The sequence below is a fragment of the Ochotona curzoniae genome, unplaced genomic scaffold, assembly GCF_017591425.1.
Source record: "Ochotona curzoniae isolate NIBS_2020 unplaced genomic scaffold, NIBS_Ocur_1.0 contig_4064, whole genome shotgun sequence".
NCBI classification, from domain to species: Eukaryota; Metazoa; Chordata; class Mammalia; order Lagomorpha; family Ochotonidae; genus Ochotona; species Ochotona curzoniae.
Window position 1 is genome coordinate 8,487,377 of NW_024466107.1, and position 26,721 is coordinate 8,514,097.

The following is a 26,721-nucleotide window of genomic DNA, read 5'->3' on the forward strand; positions in this document are numbered from 1 at the left end:
AATATTGACTCCTGGAGCCGAGGGTTTCCAGCAGGGTGTGTTACTCCTTGTGATCTGGCCTAAACAGCAGGAAACTGAGAAAGCATTTTGTACAGAAGTATAAAGAGAAGGTTAGCAAACTTGGGCAGGCCTGAACCAAAGTATTTGTGACTGAATTTTACAAACGAGGGCTGAGCCACGCTGAAACGTGGCACATTTTTGCTAACATTATTATTACAGTTCCAACAAGAGGAGGTTTAGAAGCATGTAGCAAATGAAGCAGGTTGAGAAAAAAAATTTTTTTTTCCATAATGTCCCCTATTAATTTATTGGAGCAAGGATTACTGAATGGATGATTTTGCTGTTACAAAGCCATGCAGTGTGGAAATAAGTATTGCGCATACTGGTTAGGAATTGATTTCAAACTGCAAGTTCAGGTTTGTTTTTGGTTGATATTGTTAATGCAGGCGGCCACAGAGAAGGCGAAGGCCAGCCTGATACCGTTTCCTCAATGGGAACACGGGGCCCTTACTCTGCTCGTGGAGATACCTCCCTAGCGGCCTCCCTCCGCAAAGCAAATGCAGACACGGGAGTGAGCCACACCGTGCCGCTCATGGGCGCCGGCTCCGTGCAGCTTGAACGGAGTCCCTCCGGGCGGAGTGCTTATCGTCCCCGAAGGCCCCGCATCTGGTTTACACCCTGTTAACAAGTCCCTTCATTCATGGGCCTCCCAAAGTTCAGCCTCAAACGCTCTCCCCCAGCAGTGCTGACTTCCACTGGAGTTCGCCAACACACGGAGCGCTGCAAACGCCGGCTTTCCAGCTTCAGGATACAAAGCCTGGGAACTTTGGAGCAGGTGGGTGCCAGCGCCGGCCCCGCACACGCCCCGCCCACAAGCTCACAGGCTCCATTGGGTCTCCAGGACGGTGAGGCAACGTGGCCACGCCCACTGGTTACGCGCCATGCCCTACGCCCCGCCCACAGCCTGCACTGGTTCTCCGGATACAGCTCCTCGGGTCCCGCCCCTCGGCACGCCACGCCCACAAGCTCCACTGGGAACCTCGGGCCACGCCCACACCTCGGTCACGCCCCGCTCAGGGCAGCGGCGTCCGCCAGCATTTCCGGCCTCGCCCCGCCCCGGTTCCCGTTTCCGGCGGGCGCTGCGATCCCTGCGGGCGGCTGGCGTGCCCTCTACCTGCAGCGCAGGACTCCGGGAGGGCGATTCCGGTACTTGGGGTTGTGCTTTTGGAGTGACTGTGAGGACCTGTGTTCAGGGCTTCGGTGCCCTGGGCGCCGGCGAGGACTTGCAGGCCGCTTCGTGGGGGCTTTGCTCCTCGCGCGTGTTTTCTGCCGCAGGTTCCCCGGCGCGAGGCTGTTGTCGCTCCGTGGCCTTACGCTTCTTGCTCCCTCGCAGCTTGGAACTCGCGATTCGGGACTCCCATCGCCCGTGCCCCACTCCACCCTTCCCCGTGTTAGGGAAGCAGAGCCCGAAGGGGAAGCTCCGCCGTCACGGGTTTGCAAGGCGCCCTGGACGCTTCCTGAACACGGGAGCTCGTGTCCCAGGGGTGCGGTGACGCAGGCGGTGCCAACTTGCATTTTCGTGTTGGCGCCATCTCCCTGTCCCAGTGTGACGGTGAACTGTGGGCTGGGTGTCTTGGAGTGATTAAGTTCCTAGGGCAGAGGTGAGAAGCAGCACCCTCCCTCCCTCTTGGTTGACCCAAGAGCCCGGGAAGTTGGTAATAATCCGGTTAACCTGCGGAGAGGGTGGCTTGTCTTGTGCAAAGGCGGGTCTGCCTTTTGCAGTGTGCCAAGCGCCTGCACGTGTCACACCTGGCCGGGAGCTCAGCCGGGGCTAACTGTGAGCAGACGGGCCGGGCCGGGTGAGGTCCCGGAGCTTGCCTGCTGCGTGGCCGCCCGGGGCGGCTGCTGCATCTCGGCCTCACTTGTCGTCCACAGGTGTGGGCCAGGTGTCTGTCAACTCCTGCAGCCTGACACAGGAGGAGAAGGACCATGCAGAAGAACACGGGCCCGCTGTAAGTGCAGAGGCCCCAGGCGGTGTGGACGAGTGGCTGGGGCCGAGCAGAAGCCTGCATTGGAGTACCAGCCCTGCCGAGGCTTTGCACAGGGATGGGTTTAGAATAAGGCCGTTTTCGGCCCTTCCCGTCGGTGTGGGATGTGTTTTTTGGTCGTATCTCTCAACGGTTTCTCCTGGTTTTCCAGAGTGCCTTTACACTACTTTGGCTTTGGCTACGCGGCCCTGGTGGCCACTGGTGGAATCATTGGCTATGCCAGAGCAGGTAGGGCATCTGGGTGCTTGTTGCAGGGCAGGGGGCTTCTGGGAGCAGCCCCCGTGAGCCATGAGGGTCCTTGGGGCCCCGACCTTGGGAGCAGGCCTCCTTGGCATGCCCCGAGGGCCCCCACTTTCGGGTTATCGGGCAGAGCCGAGCCAGCCTTCTTGCGGCGGCGTCTGCTCCTGCTGCCTTATCTGCAGGTGGGGGGAGTAGCAGATGGTCATTATCATGACTGCCACAACTCAGCCTTGAAGCGCGTCTTCTCTGGGCTCTTCAAGTGGGAGAAAACCTCTCCCACTCACCAACTTCACGTTGAACTCCGTGGGGGGTGTGCCCGTGGCCGCCTCCTTGCCCGCAACCCTGCCTCAGTGGGCAGCGCAAAGCGGATTCTCCAGTTCTCTCTCTAAGTGGGTTGGCTCTGTCTCCCTCCCCGCCCTTGTACACGAGCAGCCCTTGATGGGCCAACCAGGACCGGTCAGTAAAGTGGTGAGCTGTTGCCCTTCTTAGATGCAGGGTGTCTGTCTTGTTGAAATGGAAGTGCCCTGCTTGTCTGGGAAGGGCAGCGTGCAGCCCTGGGGCCCTGGTCACCCGGGAACAGCCCTGGGACCCTGGTCACCCGGGAACAGCCCTGGGACCCTGGTCACCTGGGAACAGCACTGGGGCCCTGGTCACCTGGGAACAGCATCAGGGCCCTGGTCTCCCAGGAATAGCCCTGGGGCCCTGGTCTCCCGGGAACAGCACTGGGGCTCTGGTCTCCTGGGAACAGTACTGGGGCCCTGGTCTCCCGGGAACACGTCACTGCTTGGTTGTGGACGGGTGGATGCTGTGGGTAACACCAGTGTCGGCCTCACTGTATTGTCCTCCTTCTAGGTAGCGTGCCGTCCCTGGCTGCAGGCCTCCTCTTTGGGAGCTTGGCAGGCCTGGGGGCCTACCAGCTCTCTCAGGACCCGAGGAACGTGTGGGTTTTCCTGGGTAGGTGCCTCGCTCGTGTCTCCTTAGGGTAGTGGTGTGGCCACAGTACTCTGCGCCAAAAGGGAAAGCAAACGGAGAACTACAGTAAACCCGGCTTCGGTGGGAGAGGGCAGAGTTTTGACACTTCAGGCTCACTGCTGCTGCCAAGGGAAGTTTTAAAGCAGGTGGAATTGTGCTGGCATCTCTTTTATTTATTTATTTACTTTTTGCAGTAAGGGAAGTTTTATTCCCATCTTCTGGGGAAGAAGCAGCCTAGCAGAGCCCAGCAGCGCCTGAAGTGGATGGGACCAGGGTGATGAAGAGACCGTTGTCTTTGGGGGGACAGTCTTTAAGCTAGGCTAAAGATTGAGCCGTCTCCAGGGGCATGTTAGGCCGTGGAACATTTTCATGCCTTATGAATTCAGGGTTCCCTGGAGAGGTTGCTGCTAAGGTTGTGGCATGCCGGAATGCGTGTGCTAGCTGCTGGGGTGGTCCATGGCTGAGGTGGTCAGCGTGAGTGTTACAGCAGCAGCAGCACCGGGCTGGGGATTGCGTTTTTCCTTTGAAAATCCCTTCACCTCCTCAGCAGTCAGCTCGCCCTGAAAGGCAGGGGCCTGGCCTTTGGGGTACCCTCGGGTTGACTGGAGAAGCAACACATGGCCAAGAAAGGGGCTTTTGTGGGTCTGGGAGGCACCCTGTGTGCACAGTGAGAAGTGTGGGAAGGGAAGATCCTGTCTTACTCGGGGTGGCATCCAGCACGTGTTGGTCAGGTGCCACCTGCGTGTGATGCAGTGCCAGCAGTGTGGGTACCTCTCAGGGTGAGGACAGACGCAGCTGAGGCCCCCGGAAGTGTGGGAGAACAAGTGTGTGCCCTGAGCAGCCTCGGCAGGGGTCGGGGGGAGCCGTGACGGCCCCCCGGGTCCAGGAAGGAAGATGGGTCTGTCCGAGCTTCCTTTCTCGTGCTGCAGAACGGATTGGTGACTGCGAGTTGCTCATTGCCGAGCCCCCTGTTGCACGCTCGGTTTTGGGACGCCCTTCCAGCCGTCAGCTTCCCAGCCTTCCTTGGCCCGCGTCCATGTCCGGGGCCGCTCCTCCTCGCTGTAGATCTCTCTCCCCTTGGAAGTTTTGTGCTGTCAGAGATGCTGATATTTAATTCATTATATTTCTTCCTTTGATGATCCTGTTTGCTGCTCTTACCCGTTTATGAAAAAACAAAGAGCATTCTCGAAACTTCTTCCCTCTTCAGCTGCAGTCCTCCCCGCCCCCCGCCTTAAGGGACTTGTCCTAGGGTCATAACAGTCTGGTCCCCAGTTGTGTCTGTCTCAGTGTTGACTGACCCTGCTTCTGGTGGCTCTGCTTGGCAGGTGTCTCTCCTAGGCTGGCCCGGCTGCCTTTGCCCTGCGTCTTTACCCTGCTGTCATCTTTCACCTGGCCTGTTAGCTGCTTGTTCTGATTTCAGTCTCTGTTCCGTCTTACCTTCCCGGGCTAGTCCTCGGGCGAGCTCCCTGACTCTGCACCCCTGTCGTTTCGTGTGGCATTAGTCTTGGGGCACCATTTCCCAGTGTGTATTGGTGTGATTCGTGAAACTGTTCCCCCCATCACACTTGAAACACCGCGAGAGGGCAGACGGCCCTCCAGCAGCGCGGTGGTCCTTGGGGCTTGGTAGCTGCTCAGCGTGAACAGTGTACCGGGGGAAAAGGAAATAGTATATGTGAGGCATGAGAAATGTCCCATCGTCTTGGAGGAAACGGGGGCATTTATGGTTGAAGTGTGGCTTTTGAAAAGCGTTAAGATATAAGGGCTGAATGGAGGCTCAGGCGCGGGCTGTGAAATGCTCCATGCAATCCGTGTTGGTGCTTAGCCCCGCGGGCTGTGGCTGCAGCGTCAGGCATCCTGGTCCGAGGCCAGGCGGGGGTCTCGCCCTGGAGGCCAGGGTGGGCTTGTCCCGCTGCTCGTCGCCCTGAGCGTGCAGATGTTGACGCGTTTCTGCCTCTTCTCTGCAGCTACGTCCGGGACCTTGGCTGGCATCATGGGAATGAGATTCTACCACTCGGGAAAATTCATGCCTGCGGGTTTAATTGCAGGTGCCAGGTACTTGCCATTCTGTTTTTCTTCTTTAACAACATAGAGAGAATAACTATAGAGATACTTCCTGCATTCAGAAATGTGTTTCACTGTACCCAAGTCTAGACATCAGCTGAAGTAATTTGCACACAAGTAGGAGAGGCATAAAAACCGATGGCTTAGTATCAGAATGGCCACATCATTCACTGTAGGAATGGTTTTGTCCTCACAGTTGGTCTCTGCTGCATCTTTTCTCAGTCATGGCGGGAGCCCCTTGTGTAGCCAGGAGCCTTGGGTCCTTAGAGTGGCGTTTGACATATCTTTTGTTCCATTCTTGCAGCAGTGGACATTTCTTTCCCTGATGGTTCCCCCGTGGGGTCTCCCACCCTGTGCAGTAGGGAGGGGCCTGCCGAGTTCTGGTCCCTTTCAAAGCAGCAGCTGATCTGTCCTTCCCCTGACATGCTTTGTTTGTGTGTGTTTTTTTTTTTTTTTTGAACAGCTTGCTGATGTTCGCCAAAGTTGGAATTAGTATGTTGGACAGACCCCATCAGTAAGCGTCCTGTCCCTGGGCTCGGGGAGAATCCAACATCTCCAGACTCCAGTGTTTCCAGTGTATTCCGGAAATAAAATGTGGCATTTTTTCATAGTATGATGTTTTACCTTTAAAAGACACTGAACCTGACAGGAAGAACTAGTCGTTACCGTCACAACTATTTGGAAGGACTCAGTGATAGCCTCCGCGTGGCCCCGTGCCTCCGTCTCATCTCAGTGTGAGATGCTAGGTGTCAACACTGGGGAGCGCTGGCCCCCCGCTCAGAGCGACGGGAACAAACGCTCTTTGTCTCAGCTTGAGCTCAGACCCACTTGGAAATTATGTGAAATGAAATATCACTGAAAATAAAATTATAAATAATATTTTCTGTAGTGTCTTCATTACCGCAGCTGTCTAGAACATGGAATAAACTGCATAGCAGGGAAGACAACAGAGAAAAGTGAATGTCATTTGCTAAAATTATGTTCTGGAATGGTCTACTGTGAATGACTTCAGGACAAAGGAAAGTTGTTGACCGATGATATATTGCATGGGATGGGCATTTACTGGTTTTTTTTTTTGAGATTTATTTATTTTTATTGGAAAGGAGGATATACAGAGAGGAGGAGAGACAGGAAGATCTTCCGTCCGATGGTTCACTCCCCAAGTGAGCGTAATAGCTGGAGCTGAGCTGATTTGAAGCCAGGAGCCTCTTCCTGGTCTCCCATGAAGGTGCAGGGTCCCAAGGCTTTGGACTGTCCCTGTCGGGATACGAACTGGCACCCATATGGGATCCTGGGATCCTGGTGTGTGCAAGGTGAGGACTTTAGCTGCTAGGCTACTGTGCCGGGCCCAACAATTGCTTTTTAAATGACTGAGGCTTTCTCTCTTTTTTTAAAAGATTTATTTATTTTTATTACAAAGTCAGATATACAGAGAGAAGGAGAGACAGAGAAGAAGATCTTCGTCCGATCATTCACTCCCCAAGTGAGCGTAACGACCGATGCTATGCCAATCTGGAGCTGGGAACCAGGAACCTCTTCTGGGTCTCCCACGCGAGTGCAGGGTCCCAAAGCTTTGGGCTGTCCTTGACTGCTTTCCCAGGCCACAAGCAGGGAGCTGAATGGGAAATGGAGCCACCAGGATTAGAACCAGCGCCCATATGGCATCCCGGTGCGTTCAAGGTGAGGATTTTAGCTGCTAGGTTACAGCAGCTGGAACTGAGCTGCTTTGAACCTAGGGGCCAGGAGCCTGCCACGGGGGTGCAAGGAACCAAGATGTTGTCTTAACCTGTGCTTTCTCAGGCTTCCACAAGGATCTGGATGGGAGAAAGAGATCTTGTGCATCTGCTGGCTCATTTCCTAACTGCTCACGAGCCGAGCTGGGAAGCCAGAACTCCATCCAGCTCTCCTTGTGCGGCAGGAACTGCAGAGCCTGAGCCAGCCTCGATCGTCACAGGGCGCATGCCAGCGGAAGCTGGCTTGGAAGCAGAGTAGCCTGGACAGGACTGGAGGCATATTGACCGGGCATTTCACAGAATGCACTTGAATTTCTCAGGGTTAGACTGCAGCTTGCAGGTTTCTGGAGGAAGATTCCAGAGATACACTGCAGTGGTTTTTTTTTTTTTCACTGTGTCAGGGCAACATACATCAACATACTACTTAGTGGCGTGGGCCTGAGCATATTAATATCTATTCCAGGTTCTTGCCTCACGCAGGTAAGAAATCTAAGCAGAGACAGGCACAGCTAGGGACAAGATTTGTTTAGTAATGAGGAAATAAGCATATATTCATGAACCGGTGTGTAACAACCCACATGGCGAAATATCCATCGTGGGTGAGCCAGAGGGTTGCCCATTGAAGAGAGACAAAGAGAAGCATCTCTAAGTGTGTCCTTGACGCAGAGATCTCTGTCCAGTTCTCAACCCCATGAGGTGAGGATGGCACCTTAACTGGATCACATCAGAAGAGGCAGGGAAGGGAGGACTCACCAGCACGCTAGGGATGCAGGGAACCTTTTCATGGTGATGAAGCATGTCTACAAGAGACCTACAGTGAAGTCACATTTAATGCACAGAAATCAGATGTTTTCCTGCTCAAGTCAGAAACGAGGCAAGAAGGTGCACTCCCATTACTCCTATTCAACACCGTCTTGGGAATTCTACTCATGCAATAAGCATGGAGAAGAAATAAAAGATTGTAAGAAGAAAGGAAAATTGCTTTTGGTTGCACATGAGAAAGGTTGTAGAAAGTCCCAAACACTCTGCAAAGAAATCTCTGGAACCAATAAATCATTTTAGTAGGCATTAGGATATAAGGCTAATATGCAGAAATCACTTGCTTTCCTATATGCCAATAATGAATAATTTTTTGAGATTAAAAATACAGTTTAGCACCAAAAGAACTCCACGTTCAAACCCAAATCTCACACATATTTAAATCTTAGGAAATACAAGATATTTTTGAGGAAAACTACAAAATTGATGTAAGAAATCAAAGAAGACCTTGAAAAAATAATGGGCAGAAATCCCATGTTCATGGATAGGAAGATATAGTGAATTACCTGGAACCTACAAACAGGTTCTAGGGCTTACGTGGAAAAGAAGACCCATGTTAACAAAATTCAAGGGAAGAAACAAGTTGGAGGACTGAGAATACTCAAGTTGAAGGCTTCAGTCACCAAGGTAGCACTGGGAGCCAGCACTGGGGGGCAGTGGCTTAAACCACCCTTTGTGATGCAGGTATCCCATGAATGATGGATCTGGGACTGGAATCTGATCTTCCACTTCACATCCAGTTCCTTGTCCTTGGTAATGTATTTGGAAAAGGAGTGGGAGATGGCCCAAGTGCCTGGGCTCCTGCCACCCACGTTGGAGACCCAGATGGGATTCTGGGCTCCTGGTTGAGCTCCAGCTGTTGTTACCCCATTTGTGAAGGGAACTAGCAAATGGAAGATCTCTCTTTTACTCTCTTTCTAACTGCCTTTCAAATAGAAATCAAAATTTTGTCTTAAAAAGAGCAAGTATGGTGTTCAAAGCACAGACAACAATGAGGGGTTTTCTAAAAGTGCGTGGAAAGTACATGTTATTAAAAACTATGCATGAATATCAATTTTTTTATAACAAAATGAACTTAAATTTTTTCCACAAACCCTTTGAAGTATTCTTGTAGATCAGAGGAACAGAGTTGAAGACCTGGAAGACAGTCGTATACATAATAGTTAAGCTGAATGTTAAGTACCAAGCAAGGACAATGGAGAAATGATAGTCTTAAGCAGCTGGGGCTGGAACAACCAGGTTATCAATGTCCAAACAAAATGAAAAACGAAGAATCGAGTTTTGGTGCAGCGTTTAATGTGCCTACTCGGGATACCTGCTGAGTTCAAGTTCCAGCCCTGTCTCAGATTCCAGCTTCTTACAAGTGTGCACTGGAGGCAGCACAAGGGCTTGGGGGTCTTCGCTAACCACACTGAAGACCCTGTGAGTGAACCCACAGATGACTCGCATTATCTGCTCTTCAAATTCACTTAAAACATGAAGACGAAGCCCAGTGCGATGGCTCCACTGCCTGATCCTCCCCCTTCATGCGCAAGGATCCCATATGGGCGCAGCTGCTCTTCCTATTCAGTGTCCCAGCTGCTCCATTTCCCATTCAGCAACCTGCTCTGTGGCCTGGGGATGCAGCAGAAGATGGTCCAAAGCCTTGGGACCCTGCAACCTCATGGGAAATGCAGAGGAAGCTCCTAGCTCCTGACTCCTGAATCAGCTTAGCTGACTGCTGTGGCCACTTGGAGAGCGAATCAGAAAGTGGAAGGTCTTTCTGTCTGTCCTTCCCTCTCTCTGCATATTTGCCTTTCCAATATAAATAATCTTTTTTTAAAGACACAGAATTCATACCTTTCACAAACATCCTCTAAAATGAATCGTGACTCTAATGTTAAATACAAAACTGTAAAAATCCCAGAAGGTAAGAGAGTATCATAGCCGACCTTAGGCGTAGTGATGACTGTTGAGATACAGTGCCAGAACTGCCGTCTATGAAACTGAGTTGGAATTCACTAGAATGAAAATTGTTCTGTGAGACATTCCCAAGGGAATGACAAAAATGGACCACAGACTTGGAGAAAATGTTTCCAAAAGAAAACCCGAACTGTTGGCCAAAATACACAGTAACAGTTCCAAGTAACCATCAGGAAACAAAACACTCAAATAATAAAATGGACAAAGGATGAGAACAGATGTTGCCCCCCAGGGAGGATGGCAGATGAACATGAAGAGGTCGACAGCTGTTACGGAATCACACATTAAGGCAGCAGTAAGACGCTGCTCTACCTGCAGTGGCTCCAGGCCACTCAGGAGGCGCAGTGCTGGGCAGGATGTGGGGATGCAAAATGTTGGCCAGTCTGGAGTTCAGTTTGGCAGTTTCCTACGAAACCCAACATCCTCTTACCATATATTCCAGCCGTCAGCCTCCTTGACGTCCCCTCAGACGAGCTGAAAACACGTTACTGTACCAATGTTTCTGGCAGCTTTACTCCAAATTGCCCAGACTTGGAAGCAGCCAAGGTGACCTTTGGTAGCTAGATGGAAAAACAAACTTGTCCATCCAAACAGTAAATATTATTTTGCAATAAACAAATGAGCTGTGTCAAGAATAGATGCAGAGGAAGCTTAAAGGCATATGACTAGCTGGAAGAAGCCACTCTGAGTTGATATCCTGGGGGAAGAATGGCTGCGGGGACAGTTTGGAAAAGCCACTGGCTGCCAGAGGTTCAGAGGGAGGTGGCGTGAGCACGTGAGTAGAATGGGATTTTTAGGGCCACTGAAACTACTCAGCGGCAGGTGCCTGGCATTATACATTTTCTCCAAAGCCACAGACGTACAGCATGAAGAGCTGACTCCTCCTGTCCAAACGGACTTCAGTCAGTAACAGAGTATCCATATTGACTCGTCAGTTGTAAGAAACATGCTATACTAACAGAAGACATGAGAAATGGAGAAAATTAAGGAGGGGTTCATACAGCAATTGTACTTTCCGGTTAATAATTCTGTAACCCAAACCTGCTTAAAATAAAAGTCTTTTGATGAAAACAGCAGTTAATCATATTTATTTTAAACATCTATGCATGGTTTAAAAGTTTCCATACAAAAGAATTTGAGCTCAGAGACATTAACACTGCACAAATACAACTATTACCACTGTGATAAACTACATTTTCACATTTTTTTGATATCTGAAATCTGAACAGCTGAATGTTCGATACAAAAATATCCTATTATTACCTTTATATTATAGTGTGCCTTTTGCTAATGCCTAAAAGATGAAGCCCATTACATCAGCATTGTTACAAAGTCGTAACGGAGAACAATGCCAACAAGTTGCTAACTTTATCATTCCTTACAAAGAGTAGCTAGTACTAATGCTCAGCCTTTCAAGTGGCAGGTTTAAATACAGTAGCTCAGAATGTCTGTTTTAAATACTAAGAAATGAAACTAAGGGAAAAAAAATAATGTACTAAGAGAGGCCACCGCTATGGCAACTGAGTTTATGTGCCTGGCTGAGTGAGCGACACACAGCAGCCCAGCGTCTGCTCTGCGACCCCGCTGGCACAGGTCACTCTGTTTAGGAGGAACGCAGAAAGCAAGCTTCTGAAGGTCCAATGAACAAAAACAGCGTGCTTTCAAGAACCTTCTTAACAACAGACAAGAGAGTCATGACTTGGTTAATACAGAAGCCACCCGACTGCTGGGCTGGAGAGCTACCATCAACTCATCGCTATTGCCTTGCTCCAAGTCCGCTAAAATCAAGGAGGAGGATGATGTTGATACTCTCTGTTAAAGATCAATTTATTGCTAAGACACGCGTCCTGCTCAGAACCGGAGTTGGCGTCGCTCCCATTGTTTCAAAGTAGAAAAACAAATGATAATTGCGGCAGTTCTCCACGTGGGAGAGCACAGCCTCATCTAAACAAGTGAAGGCTCAGCGCCTCGCTGCGATGGAAAAAACAAAGTCGCACAACCTCTCGGCGAAATGTTCAGCAGGTTAGGATGGCAGGTGCACCTACCACATCCTAACCCACTCCCCCACTCTCCGGAGGCCTTTTGTTTCCGAGCTTCTTACTGTGTTCTAGTAAGTGGCAGATCAAATACTTGATACTTTGGCAAATAGTTTATTCAATACTTTGTAAAGCCCTACCCATTTCAGCAGGGAGGGCAATGATGCTGAGAAAATGCATTTCTTCTAGCGGAAAGAAAGAAAATAGGAGATGATTTTTGCTCTCTGAAGTAGCCACTACGGCGAGTTTCTTCCAGAACTCAGTAGAAACAGACATCTGTGGACATTTCCGGGGGGTGGGGACTCCTGTCCATTTGATGGAGCCATGCGGGGGGGGGGGGCGTCACGCCAGCCTTCCTACCGATGGCCCCCGTACTTGGCCACCCAGTCTGTCCTCCCGTGCACCGAGGAGACTGGCTGCACGCGGTTCACAATATTTAAATTTTTTGCTGTAGGTTTGTAAGTAGTTCCTGAAAATTGCCCCCGACCAGCTTTTGTGTTCCAGGCGTATTCTGAAAGACAACGGAATTAGAATTTTACTCATTTGAGGATAAAATCCAAAATAAAAGAATTCATCCTTTCGTTTTATGGGAAAATTTTTTAATTTCTCTCAAAGTATTAATGTGCTGGTTTCCGAAGTGATTCTTTTTTTCTAATTTTAAGACAAAAACTTCTAGTGCGGATTATGTTAGCAGCAATTGAAGTTTCGGGAACTGAAAAGCCCCAATTTCAGATTTATAGTTCGGACACTGCTGACAGTTCCCGTATTTCATAATTATAGAAGCAATAGCGAGTTAGAAGACCCAGGGAGAGTCTTGGTCAGACAATGCCCACGGTGCTGCTGACTCAGCGACATCTCACTGGGGTTAGTAGCTATGTATATTTGTAACATTCCAGCACACCCATCACCACAGAGCATGTGTTGTGGCCAGTTGTATCTTAGCAAAACTTCAGCTTCCTGGAGCTGCAATAATGAAATCCTATAACAGATCCCTTTTTTTTTTTTCAAAAGTAAAAATGTTTTTAGAATCAAAAAATATTTTTTTTTCATTTTTTTTTTAAATTGGAGAAATCATGAAGGATAACCATGAAGTGGACACCCCTTGCTACGGTCCCCAAACTTTAATAACGAGGTTTGCTTTTTTCATACATCTGGGGCTGGGCATCTTTTCCCACTGTGTGGTAGCTGACATTCTTGGATTAAACTCTAGATGTCACCACTGAAATGAGTCTAACTGTGCTGGGCTGTTAACACTGAGCTTACACGCTCTGCCAGGCATGGGTTGTTTTCTTAAACTTTGGCTATAGAAGTGGCGGCGTGGGCGCAAACTATGCGGGCACGTGGTCCTGCTGTGCTAACCTCGGCTGAAAGTGAACAAAGCGTGGAGTGTGAAGTGGCCCGGGCCAGCCGGTCAGCCCCACTCCTGCGTGGTTTGGCTGGGACAGGAGGCCAAGAGTTCTCTCCCTGCAGTGATGGGACGGGCCCTCTCATCCCACTCTTCCTGGGCTCAAAAACATGGGACAGGGCCCGGCGCGGTGGCGCAAGTGGTTAAGGTCCTCACCTAGCACGCCCGGGATCCCATATGGGCTCCGGTTCTAATCCCGGCAGCCCTGCTTCCCTTCCAGCTCCCTGCCTGTGGCCCAGGAAGGCAGTTGAGGTCGGCCCAAAGCTTTGGGACCCTGCACCCGCGTGGGAGACCCGCAAGAGGCTCCTGGCTTTGGATCGGCATAGTATCGGCCGTTGCGGCTCACTTGGGGAGTGAATCATTGGACGGAAGATCTTCCTCTCTGTCTCTCCTCTCTGTATATCTGCCTTTCCAATGAAAAAATAATAAAAATAAATCTTTAAAAAAAAAAAAAAACAACATGGGACAGTGGGTGTGGAAGGGCCATGAAGCACCATGCTTTCCAGCAACATCTCAGTTGTAGCAGGCTTCAGTCTGTTAACTCAGCACACCCTGGAGCGCCACAGGTCAAAACAGCACCACGGACCGAAGCGAGACCCTGCTAGGGGCTGGGAACCGAGGGAGGTCAGGAGGACTTTTTTTTTTTTTTTAAAGGTTTAAGGGCCCGGCGGCGTAGCTTAGCAGCTAAAGTCCTCGCCTTGAACGCACCGGGATCCCATATAGGCGCCGGTTCTAATCCCAGCACCTGTTCTGCTTCCCATCCAACTCCCTGCTTGTGGCCTGGGAAAGCAGTGGAGGACGGCCCAAAGCTTTGTGGGACCTGCACCCGCGTGGGAGACCAGGAAGAGGTTCCTGGTACTTGGCTTCGGATTGGCGCAGCACCGGCCGTTGCGGTCACTTGGGGAGTGAATCATTGGATGGAAGATCTTCCTCTCTGTCTTTCCTCTGTATATCCGACTTTGTATATTTATTTTTATTTTATTTGAAAGGCAGAAGTGAAGAGAAAGGAAGATACAGAGTATGAGATCTTCCATCCATGGGTTCACTGCCCACACAGCAGGAGCGGGACCAGAACGGAAATCAATCTCCCGAGCGGCTGAGCCACCTGCTGCCTCTCCAGGCGCATTAGCAGGGAGCTGCGCTGGAAGCAGCACAGCTGGATTCAAACAGGTGTTCAACGTGAGATGCCAAGCAGGTGGCAGCTTAACACACCGTGTCATTGTGCCACAACACATTTCATTTTTCGTTTTATTTCTGATGTTGTTCACATAGTTGACAAGAACGCAGGCCCGTGAGGACCACTGGTTAGGGTGGGAGAGTCACAGTGGGGGAAGGTGGGTGGGGCAAATGCTTCCAAGTTTCCTTTTTTCCCTTTTCTCCCTTATGGGGCGGAGGGGGGAAAGAGGAGGGACGGGGCTGTTCCCAGCTGCCAAACTACAACACGCTCTTAAGCTAACGCGTGAGGCTTCTGAATTCGAAATGAGAGGTTTGGAGAGGAAGGGAAAAAAAAAAGTTTCTTCCTCCCGAGTCATGACATATAGCCTAATGCGTTTGAGTGGAACCACGCCCTCTATACTTTTGTCAAGCTTTGCAGAGGGAGTCATTTTGACATGAAGGAGGTGGTAAATGTTGAGGCTTGGCAGTTCTTTTTTGAAACAATAGGCTTTGTTGGAGAATCTAGTGACTGGCCAGTGAGCCCGGATCTCCTGGCAAGGCTGGAGACACCTCTGCCCTGGCTGGGCCACACCCTTCACCTTACCATCCCTGAGATGTTTGCTGGCTGCTTATTTTAAAAACGGCGTTTGTCTCTTGAAGGCATTTAATTCCGGATGGAAGGGGAGTAGAAAAGGCGTTTGGTTCCTGCTGTGGGTTTAACAGTGTCATGTTTATGATGCCAGCTTTGGTAATGCATCGAGTCTGCAGGCTGAAGATCCTGAAGCACCTGCCGTAAGGAGCTGGGAGGAGCACATGGCCGGGCACCCGCACAGGGTGGCTGTGTTTTGGAAGCAGTCCCTCTTTGAAATCCTTCCGGTTACTTAAAAAATAGGGGATGGGAAGACGGCAGGAAGTTTGGAAGGACACATTACGTGAGGAAGAAGATACTGACTTTTTCCTCTACCTGGGGGTGAGGAAGGAGCGGGGAGGGGAGCGGGGACGAGTGAGTGACTCTGGGAACGACCTGGTGTTATTTTCTGGTGGGCAAAGGTCACCCCAGTGGGAGGACTGGAAGACACATCTTCCACACAACAGTGTTCTTTTAAGGGCTTGCACGGACCCCCCGAGAGGGCTCAGCATTCACTTCTTTTGCCTTTCCTCCTAGCACCATCTGCAGGGGGATTTGCTGAGCAGAGTAAAGAGATGCAAAGTTACAAGAATGCGTTTCCTTAAAAAAAATGGGGGCCTGGCGCTGTGGCCTAGTGGCTAAAGTCCTCGCCTTGAACACACCGGGATCCCATATGGGTGCCGGTTCTAATCCCTGCAGCTCCACTTCCCATCCAGCTCCCTGCTTGTGGCCTGGGAAAGCAGTGGAGGACGGCCCAAAGCCTTGGGACCCTGCACCCGTGTGTGGGAGACCCAGAAGAAGTTCCTGGCTCCTGGCTTTGGATCGGCGAAGTACGAGCCATTGCGCTCACTTGGGGAGTGAATCAATGGACAGAAGATCTTCCTCTCTGTCTCTCCTCCTCTCTGCATATCTGACTTTCCAATAAATAAATAAATAAGTCTTTAAAAAAATGGAAGCAGGAATATAATGGTAATTTGACAAAATTATTAAAATACAAAGGCCTACCATATCCGGCAGGTAACAAAAGCACTGCGAACGGTTAAGATTTGCTGCATTTATATTTAAAACTGCTGGTCAGTCACAGTGAATGACTCATGGTAAGGCTAGTTCAAAACACTAGAAGCTTTCCAAACACATTTCCTTGTTTTAGTTGCAGCAGGGAGCTCAGCAAGTACTCCTTTGCATGGGTTGGGTGGCTAAGTACTGTTTCCTTTAAGCAGCTCTGTGCTAAGAAATTAAAAACAAACAAACCTAAAGCCACCCAGTGTTTTAACATTTTTAGATGTGCTTGTGTGAATGGCAAAATCGGGCAATTCCCACTGGTTTTAATACCAGATTCGAATTAGGCAGCGAGGATTCTTTCACAGCCACCTGTTCAACCTGCAGGTGGGTCTCCGACCAAACTTCCAATCAGCTGCCTGGATGTTGAGTTTTAGGTGCTTCAATTTCAGACGGACATAACTGAGAGGAGAGTCACGGGCAGGTCTGGTGGGCTCAAGGACAGGTCTACCTTCCTCAATTTCAAGGGCAAACTGCTGCACGTTTGCAGGTCCGATTCTATGCAACGCCACGGGAGAGCAAGCCCACCTTGGTTAACCATCGCATGGGAGCGTAGTGGGATGGACCCTTCCATGTCCGGATGTTACTGCGGAATGAAAGGCAATGTGGACAAGCCAAGAGGGCATTTAGAGCAAGGAAGGTGCTAGCTTACCCTGGAGCATCACTACGTGCCGGGGGCTGGGGCCACCTTCTGTGGCACTGCACGCTTCTTAGACAAGAAAAGACAGACTAGGCTTCCCTAGTCGTGTGACCTTGGGGAAGTCACTTGTGAGTCCTCTTTCTTAAAGGAGAGGGCGTGAGGACCAAGTGACAGCACCCCATCAGGCCCTCCCCATCTGCCTGGCAGACAGAGACCGCTTCAGAAGGCTCTGGTCATTATTTTAGACTGTAGAAGGGGAAGAACAATAGGACACTTTTCCAAAATCAGTTACATTAATGAGACACAAAGACTGCAAGTGGGGGAAAAGTGACTGCAATAAACAGCAAGGGGAGAAGCTCCTCTCTCTGCTTGCCGACCCTGAGCACGCTGAGGCTGTCCTTACCTGCGGTCGTCCCCCCGAGAGGCGCTAGGTGGATCCTCTGGCCAGCTGACCCCACTTCTTTTTTGAGAAACGAAGAAATATATCCTGACTGGTTGTAAGTAGCATAATTTCCGAGGTTTCCTAGTGATGCAGCAAAAAGTTTCACAGTCAGAAGGCGACTATGGTATAGTGCCATTGAATAACTTTGAATACTACCCCTAATACTTCTAAAGGCCACCTGGAGTATCTACTGTGCTCTAAGGCATTCCACTGTGCTTCTTCCCAACAGCCCGGGTTCAGTCCACAGAACAACCCTCCCAGGCACGTATCACCCACGTCGTGTGGCTTCTTGCCGGAAAGTGATTGCCTGAGTTCCACAGACTCAGTAGACTACTGGGCTAGCACCTGAATCCCAGGCCCTGAATTAGTTCATCTGTTCCTAAAGGGTTGTTGTAGGGAGTGAATAAGCTGTATGCACGGCACTTGACCTAGAATTTTGCATTTACTGAATGTCAGTTATCATCAGTGTCATCATCCTTGGTGCTGTCGCCCCTATCATCATCATTATCATCATCACCATCATCATCACCACCACCACCATCATCATCATATCACCACCATCACCATTATCATCATCATCACCACCATCACCACCATCATCATCATTATCACCATCATCATCATCATCACCACCATCATCATCGTTATCACCACCATCACCATTATCATCACCACCACCACCATCATCATCATCACCACCATCACCATTATCACCACCATCACCACCATCATCACCACCACCACCACCATCATCATCACTATTATCATCATCATCACCACCATCATCACCATCACCACCATCATCATCATCATTATCACCATCATCATCATCATCACCACCATCATCACCACCACCACCACCACCATCATCATCACTATTATCATCATCATCACCACCATCAGCATCATCTTCACCACCATCATCACCACCACCATCATCATCGCCATCACCACCATCACCATTATCATCACCACCACCACCATCATCATTATCATCACCATTATCATCATCATCACCATCATCATTATCACCATCATCACCATCACCACCATCATCATCATCATCACCACCATCATCATCATCACCATCATCATCACCACCACCACCATCATCATTATCATCACCATTATCATCATCATCACCATCATCATTATCACCATCATCATCATCACCACCATCATCATCACCATCATCACCACCACCATCATCATTATCATCATCACCATTATTATCACCACCACCATCACCATTATCACCATCATCATCACCACCATCACCACCACCATCATCATCATCACCACCATCACCATTATCATCATCACCATCACCACCATTATCATCATCACCACCATCATCATCATCACCACCATCACCATTATCATCATCACCATCACCACCATTATCATCATCACCACCATCATCATCACCACCACCATCATCATCATCACCACCATCATCATCATCATCATGGGCAGCAGAAGGACAAACTTGAAGAGAGAGAATTTAAAAGTAGGACACCAGTTGGGAGGTCACTATTAGAGTAGAAATAACAGCAGCAGAGGAGGTAAACTGAGGCAGCTGTGGAGAGGAGAGCAGAGCCAGGAGGGTCAGAGGGGAACCCCCTCTTAGGTGACTTGGCCGCTTGGTCGGCCATGCAGGTCTCTAAGAACCGCAGAGGAGCAGACCCATCATCTGGAGAAGTGAGCACAGGGTGGCCAGCAAGGCTTGGAGATCAGGACCCACTGGGAGCCGTGGGCTTGCAGGAGCCAGCTCCCAGGGCTGGCGGGATGCACAGAGCCCTGCGGGACTCCCAAGGCACACCTGTGTCAAGGAGAAAGTGGCCAAAAGGACTGCGGAGAAGACAGAAGGGCCGGAAAGGTGGCTGCAGGAAGATCTAAGAGCACACAGACTACGGATGGAGGAGGTCAGTGAGGCGGGATCAGGCCCCTGCGTGGGAGGACACGGCGGGGCCGCTTCTGGGGCCTGAGGCCGGCAGAGGCTGAGTGACCCCCCGAAGCAGAAGGGAGTCTGCGGTGGTTTCCTGGAACCGCCCTGCAGGCAGCTCTGATCTGTCTCTCTGTAGTGTTAAGTACCATCCCCAACCGCAAAGGCTCTGAGGGGCAGGATGGGGACATGCCAGGTTCTAAGAGCCACACTTCGAGCAGTCATAGGATGCTACTTCACATGGGAGAACATTGCTCAGAAAGGCAATGGATGGAAATGAAGTCTTAAATGATCCTGGCTTTGAAGTCACCTTATGAAATACAAGACTGCAGGGTGGAGCCAGTGGCTGGCCCTGCTGAGATCAGGGATCACTGAACCTCAGGGGATCCAACATCGATCCTGACCCGCTCAACTTCTTTTTTGTAAAGGCACTGTTGTTACTGCTGCTTAGAGAATGGGCTTCAGGACTTTAAAAATATTCTAGGAGTACTAACCACAAAACTAGAAAATACTCCTTTACTTTTCAGTAGAATCGTTTACTTGATTTCTTCAACTTGCCAGGATTCATTTAAGATGAGCCCGGTGGGCTGAGAACCCCAGCCACAGGAGGAAGAGGTTCTTGGCGAGGCGACCCCTAAAAGCAGGTCACCTGGGCCTTCTAGGACAGAGTCAAGAGCAAATGCTGGGAAGAAAACTAGCTGAGAAATCTCGAAGCACAGCTTGCACTCATCTACGATGCCCAGAAATTACCTTGTGGGTCCTCTACATTTTCAGGTAAGCTTTCATTGCATGAGAGTTTTTCAATTGGCTTAATTATGCTTTCTTCTAGAAAGAGGAGGCAGATGGGAACAAAGAATAAATAGTAAGGAGGATGTTTAAGGAAAAGCGGAAGAAGATGGATTAGATGATTGATGGAAAGATACAGGGAAAAAAAAATCCCCCAATGAGCAACCATTTTCCCACGTGCTGTGACAGCTTTCATTTGGTGCCACGTGTCTGTTTCCAAGTTGGCATGCTGTCATTTGAACTGACTTGTGTGAACTGGATCTGGTTCATTTTCAGATAACCGAGACACAGTAAGTAGACCACGGTGCAGCTGCACCGGCACCTGGGCACCTGGGCACCTGGGCACCGGGCCACGGGTATCCTGAACCTGTGGGCAACCTGCGAAATGGATCAGAACTCCAGCTGCCTGATATCTTATCAGAACTCCTCCCGGCAGGATCCAATCCCACATACATGTTGTTAATTTTAAATTTTTATCATGTAAAAATTTAATTGTCAGATAGTTGTATATGTTTTTTGGGGGGGACCCAGGGTGCTAATTCATGAGGCATAGTGATCAAATTCACATTTCCATTGCCTTCAACGCATCACTGCTTTGCACTGGGAGCCCTCAAACTCTTGTCTTGGCAGTTCTTGTGTTGGAGAGCACAGTCACCCTGTGTGCTCACTCCTCGCATCTAACAAGGGTGCTCCAGAAAGTTCATGGCAAACGGGACTAACAATTGAAAAACAACCTAACTTGAAAAATAAACCTGTGATTCAGTCATCAGAATTACTTACCCCAGGCCTTTTCACACTCAGGGAACCAATGAGGATTCTTTCTTTTACAAACAGAGCATTCTTGCTAAGGCAGATGCATTTGGGGGAAGACCTCGGGCTGAGGATCCGGCCAAAGGTTCCCCCTTAACTCCCTGTGCTCAAACAGTGCTTAGCAAATCTGTGTGTGTCTTGTGGGGGCGCACGCATCCTGGCTGGAAGGGAGTGGCTGCCAGCTGCTTAAGAGTAAACATCTGTAGACAACGTGTGTTTTCGTGTTCACTGTATTTCTGCATTACCTGCGTTATTCCTTTTGAAAGCAAATTCTGCACCAACAGGTCCCAAAGACTTCGGAAACAACTGATGACTCCAAGGGTACGAGTTTACATCCTTCCCGTTGGCGACGAAGGACACGTTCTTGGGATTTACACCTCAGAAGAACACAGCGGGCATTCCAAAGGTTAGAAAGGTGCATACACTCGGGGGAGAGGAGGAATACGCAATACCTTAGCACAGAGACAAGAAACACGTTGGGCAGGAGGATGGAAACCATCCAGCTCACAGCACGGTAAACGCTTGCTTTTTGATGAACACACACCTGAGTCCAAGCCCTCCACACAACAAACTCAAACACTGCTGACCGAGCACTTTGTCAACAGCAGATACTTCCAGTCATGCAAGCGATAATACACATTTGACGCTTCTGCTAGATGTCTTATAAAAATTGACGCGGCACTAACATTTTTCTTCAACAAACAAACAAACAAAACCATTCTGATGTCCCCTACTTAGCCCACACCTCAGGCCAGAACCCTGGTGACTGCTTAGAGCAAGAAGGGAAAACCACACACATGACCCAGAACACAGGGAAACCTGCCAAGTTCCAAAGCAGGTGTTTAAAGACTCATCTGCCATGCTTAGCTGTGTGTCAGAAGTAAAAACTAAACAGCTTCTCACCTGTGAACTAGAAAGAAGGTGCTGGAATGTACTTGGTTTAAAAGAGGATGGTTCAAATGGTTGATCATTTCCTGAAATCTGTGAAACGTAGGGAAGCACCCTGGGCTTTGGTCATGGGGTTATAAAGTAAGAGACTCCTTGAGCTGACTTTCTACTGATAAATAGAAGAGAAATAGTGGGACACTAAAGGCAGCGTCAAAGTCTCGGGCTTTGGGTTGTGCGCGCAGCGGCTGGAGAAATCAAGCCTGAGGACTCGCACCAGTGAGATGCAGGGCCTCCTTGCCGTGGAAAACAGGGCTAACGAGCCTGAAACCGACCCACTCACAGGCTCAAGCTTGTAAGAAACTACTCCTCATGGGGTTGGGCTGCTAATAAAACATCTACAAATACAACCTGAGGCTGGGGGGTTGTCGTGGGCTAAGGAGATGACTAGCACTCCTTAAGCCGAGCACTACAGGCGGTGGGCTTTGGGCTAGCAGCACCTGGTCTCAGCCTTAGCCAATCTGCGCTAATGAGGGTGTGGGGTAAAGCCTAAACAAGAAGTAGGTGAAAGGTCAAGAGAGAGGCAATAAAGGGAAGCCTCGCAGAGGCTTCGAGAGACTTCCACCATCCCTGTCTCTGGTGGTGCCTCAATCCCTCGGCCCCTTCCTCGTGTCCCCCGAATCTTGCTGCGCAGGCCGTAACAGGGGGTGGGAATCACTCAAACTACAGGTTTTTTTTCCCCCTTAAAACAAGCTGCTAGGCAGAGGGAGCAACTTAAAAACCTCACCAACAGGCTTTTGTAAATACGGGACCCTTCATATTTAAAATGTTCCGTTCAGTCCAGTTAGCCTTGGCAATATCCCTACGGAGCACTGACGCTTGTGAAGTAGGCATGTACCACTGGAGGGAACTGGTTGACTTCACAGAGTTAAGCTATTCAGATTGCAGCTTTGTTGGAAATACCCATGTTCTAGAATTGTTTCTAGAATCATGTAACGTGTTTCGGGCTGCAAGCATTTTCTTATACGTCTTCTCTACAACAAACACTGTTAAGAGAAGCAGTGGCTGCTGTCACTTGATATTGTAACATGCGAGGACAACCCCTCTGCTCTATGGAGAGTAACGAGTCAGTTAACAAGTATTTACTGAGCGCCTACTGTATGCCAGGCAGTGTGCGTGGCACTGGGGGGAAGTGATGAGCTGGGTACACCCATTTGTTCCCTCTGGACCCTTTAGAGCCTCGTGGGAAGACAGCCGATTGGGGAAGGCAATGTTTGGGTCCTATGGGGACCGCCGCGGGGGGCGGTGTGCTGGAACAGTCCAGAGGCAGGCGGTGTGGCGAGGCAGGAGGTGTGGCGAGGCAGGAGGTGTGGCGAGGCAGGGAAGGGTGTGAAGAGAGGCTGCAGAGGGGACAGGGCCAGCTCCGTGGGAGTGTGTGTCACGGGAGGGAACTGCAAAGCACTAGGAGAGGCTCCTAGGGATGTGACGCAGTGCCCTGGGTGCGCAGGGCAGAAGCAGGAGTGGTGAGTGGTACAGGAGGAGCCACCGTGCTCCGTGGCTCCGACGCTGTAGGAGCCGAGCTGCCGCTCAGCCGGCACTGCTTAGAGTCCTCATCCTGGGACTAACGGGCAGGGCTGAGGCCTGTGGACTCTTCCTGGCAACCACCTTGCACTGCTGAAGTATCTAAGGCTTACAGGGTGAGCTGCTGGATGGCGGGGGTCCCATCGTAAGTAACAGAAAACAGAATCTCAAAGTCTTGCTCCGAAACTCTGCTGCTCGAGTCTCTGTCCCTGCAGGCCGGTGTCACACATCTGCCACCCCTTGAGTGTAATGTCACGGTGCCCTGCAATCACGTGGTGCATCTCTGGAGCTCCCATCATTCTAAAGCTTCACACTTAATTAGACCTTTTGTATGTGGCTCTAGGATTTAACAAAAGGTGGCCACCAAAAGTTTTCTTTTTTTAAAAAAAAAAATAGCTGTATGTATTTAGTTACAAAAGTAAGTGTGGCGCACATGTTAAGCGGGCAGGGTTGTTTTTAAGACTTATTTACTTTTATTGGAAAATCAGATTTACAGAGAGGACAGAGAGAAACATCTGCTACTCGCTGGTTCACCCCCTAAGTGGCCGCAATGGAGCTGATCTGAAGCCAGGAGCTTCTTCCGGGTCTCCTACGTGGGTGCAGGGTTCCAGGGCTTTGGGCCATCTTCTACTGCTTTCCCAGGCTACAGGCAGGGAGCTGGAAGGGAAGTGAAGCAGCCGGGAGATGAACCAGCGCCCATATGGGATCCCAATGCATGCAAGGCGAGGACTTTAGCAACTAGACTACCGCGCCGGACCTCAGGCTTGCTGCTTGCTTGGGTTTCTACCCTTTGCATAAGTTGCTTGTTCGCAACAGATGCTCAACAAATGTTTGCCCAAGTAACTGGTGTCAAACATCCTCAGGCTCCACAAGGCCATTTTCAAGGCAACAGCAGGAGGGTAACTGCAAGTGTAGGAATGCAACAGTTCCTTGCAGCTTTGCATTTGATTTAAAAGTCGCCATTATGGCCATATTACTCATCCCAAGTAACTGGAAGAAGCTGTTAAATTCTAGTTAAAAAGGAAACGCCCATACAGGTTGCAGTTACCCTTGTCAAGATTCTGGAGAACCATTTTAGGCAGAACTACGATGTTTGGGATCGCCAAAAATTTATGGTAGACCTTCCTACCGCCAGGGGGCGCGCTTCCACAGAGTACTGATTCGTGGGACGCCAGTGATTTTTATTTACTTATTTTTTCTAACCGAGAAAACGTATCCATAGGTACATTTGTGTTTTGAAAACTTTGTGACATCCTTCCTTTGAACGTCAGACTAGAACTCTTTCATCGTGTCTCCACTGAAACAGACAAACCTCCTGGCACTTAGAGCCCCTAGCCTGAGAACCATCACTCCCATCTTCTCACCTGCCTGTGCCCCTTACCTCCTGTCCACGCTCCCTTTTATCACTTCAAATCACTTCTGTCCACCTTGCAGCTGAGAAAAAATAAAGCCCCAAAGACCAAAGACGACCTTCAGCTTTGCATCCGGGGCCCTGGCTGATCTGCCAGCAACCCCCACCTGCTCCACTGCCCCCACACTTGCACACTGCACCTGCCTTGGTCTCTGCAGCTTGCATCAACTCCCTCATCCTGACACGTGCAGGGGCCTCCTGACAGCCTCCCTGTCCCCTGGCTGAGCCCTGGGATGTTCTGCTCAGAGAACAGCATGACTTGTAATAACATACATCAGATCATGTTGGAAACAAGAGGAAAAAAGGCTACATTTGATAACAGGTTGTAAGGAAGATCCAGAATTCTTTAATAACATCCAGTCTTTTTTTTTTTTTTTTTCCCTAAGTGCCTAGCTGTGGTGGGAAAGGATTGACCTTGGGGAAGCCCCATCTCATCTAGACTTTTGATAGCTCTGCTTTCTGGAACAGATTCCGGCTGGCAGCAGGGCCAGGGGACGGCGGGGCGGGGGGGTCCGGGAAAGCCCTTGGCAGGAGGCGGGGCCAGTGGAGAGCTCTGTGGTTATTTATTTTAACTGAGGGATTCCAAGTGGCCCACAAGTGCTGAGCCCACAGTCTAGTTAACAGCAAACACGTCCTTTTTCTCGGCTTACCTGGCAGGTATCTTGACTGTTTCAAATAGTACTGTTTAGCTGTGGACGCAGTGGACAGCTCAGAATCCGATTTTAGGGTCGCTGCGGCAGGCAAGCTCTTGTTCTCCTGTGCTGAGTGGTGGGGGCCCAAGGGCAAGGCCTCCAGGAGCCTGGAAGGACAGCATCAAAAAGGGTTACGGGGGGAAAAACACGAGAGTTCTCACCCACGCTCTGTCCAGCTTTCCACAGCACGCAGTGTGACGTCACTTAATCAGTTCCCTTCAGAGCCCCTTGCCCTGGGCACCCCAGGAGAGCAGACACATGGCATGGCCTCTGACTTCCGAATCTCCATGATACAAAGATGCAATTTGCATGCCTTTGTATTTCTTCCTGCGGCAGCTGGGGGGTTCACAGTGTGGGGTGTCGGTGTGCTTTGCCAAAGAGGACAGTCACAGCCGTGCCCATCAGAGTCAAGGGCAGCCAGCAGGGTCGTCTGGGCACGGCTTGGCTGGCCTGAGAGAAGTGGGCAAAGATGTGCCAAAGAATCTCCAAGCCCCCCTTGTGTCGCCCAGTGTGTGTAGAGCCTGCCAGGTCCCCAGCGGGCAGAGAGGGTGGTGCAATAGTGGCCGAGGCTGCTTCTCTGTCCCCGGGTCCCCTTTAGGGTTGGAGGACTTGGAAGCGCCCCCGTGGCAGAGGATGGGGGCTGCTCCTGTTAGGGTGTCCCTCCATGTGCTGCCATGAGCGCCTTGCCCCCACATTCCTCTCTGACACCCTCTGACTGGGATCTGAATATGCTGCCCAGCCCTTATCACCTCCCTCCAAACACTCAGTCACCACCCTGCCGCCTCATCTGACCCACCTAGTCCACGCCCCTGCAAGTGGACACTCAGTTGGCTTTTGTGCTGCTGGCCAGCGCTAAGGGGCAGCCCCAGACCATGCAGGTCTGCTTGCTGGACACAGCCCGCCATCTCTGCTCCCTGGTCCTTCTCCTCAGTGCATGGGCTCACCCCCATTTCTAACGGGAAGTCTCCCCATTCGGAAGGGCTTCTCCCCTCCTCCCCTGCCCACCCCCAAGCGGGACCCTTGGGGCTCCCTGCGGTTCCTTCCCCAGGGGCCCTTCAAGTGTCCTACTATCTTTTCTTTGAGTTTTCCCAGCGTGGGTGAGAGCAGACTATACCACATTCAGATCTTTGCTTAACACCCGACTGTCTATTTAGAATGTCTCCTAAGAGGCAAGGCAACTATGAATATCTTACTTTTAGTGATTTAAAACAAAAAGGCAACCAGTCAGCAAAAGGTTTGGACTTCAGTATTCTTGTATTCTTGATGGGGCCGCCCTGGCTGCTGAATGACAAGGAGCATGTGCTTCCCCAAGCATCTGAATTCCTACTGCTGATGAAACCCTGTGGTGTAGAAGACAGGAGGCTGAGGATCTGAGCTAAGTCCCTTCCGGGCTTGGGGAAGTAGCCAGCCG

The 26,721-nt window shown here is 50.3% G+C and overlaps 2 protein-coding genes across 4 annotated transcripts in view; one reads left to right on the forward strand and one right to left on the reverse strand.

Moving 5' to 3' along the window:
* The first annotated feature begins 1,100 nt into the window (after positions 1 to 1,100).
* On the forward strand, positions 1,101 to 6,200 carry TMEM14C (transmembrane protein 14C). The gene is made up of 6 exons (XM_040984138.1): positions 1,101 to 1,206; positions 1,936 to 2,012; positions 2,200 to 2,276; positions 3,141 to 3,242; positions 5,225 to 5,312; positions 5,785 to 6,200. Exons 2-6 carry the CDS (start codon positions 1,990 to 1,992, stop codon positions 5,837 to 5,839), a joined length of 345 nt encoding a protein of 114 aa, XP_040840072.1. The 5' UTR covers positions 1,101 to 1,206; positions 1,936 to 1,989; the 3' UTR covers positions 5,840 to 6,200.
* Positions 6,201 to 11,972: 5,772 nt separating this feature from the next.
* Positions 11,973 to 26,721, reverse strand: part of MAK (male germ cell associated kinase) — a 43,146-nt gene continuing 28,397 nt past the window's right edge. Inside the window, exons 10-14 of one of the 3 annotated variants that reach the window (XM_040983994.1) lie at positions 25,269 to 25,417; positions 20,987 to 21,118; positions 19,896 to 19,970; positions 17,162 to 17,281; positions 11,973 to 12,382 (exon numbers count right to left, since the gene is read on the reverse strand). In XM_040983994.1, the coding sequence (XP_040839928.1) occupies positions 12,228 to 12,382; positions 17,162 to 17,281; positions 19,896 to 19,970; positions 20,987 to 21,118; positions 25,269 to 25,417 (631 nt within the window). In that variant the 3' untranslated portion in view covers positions 11,973 to 12,227. The remainder of the gene's footprint in view (positions 12,383 to 17,161; positions 17,282 to 19,895; positions 19,971 to 20,986; positions 21,119 to 25,268; positions 25,418 to 26,721) is intronic. The other 2 variants (XM_040983995.1, XM_040983996.1) reach the window with 2 other exon arrangements.

Excerpts from the sequence above, each read along its gene's own strand:
- TMEM14C (XM_040984138.1), top strand. The coding sequence starts at position 1,990 with ATGCAGAAGAACACGGGCCCGCT. Across the intron at positions 2,013-2,199 it reads CAGAAGAACACGGGCCCGCT|AGTGCCTTTACACTACTTTG; the intron begins GTAAGTGCAGAG and ends CTGGTTTTCCAG. Across the intron at positions 5,313-5,784 it reads GGTTTAATTGCAGGTGCCAG|CTTGCTGATGTTCGCCAAAG; the intron begins GTACTTGCCATT and ends TTTTTTGAACAG.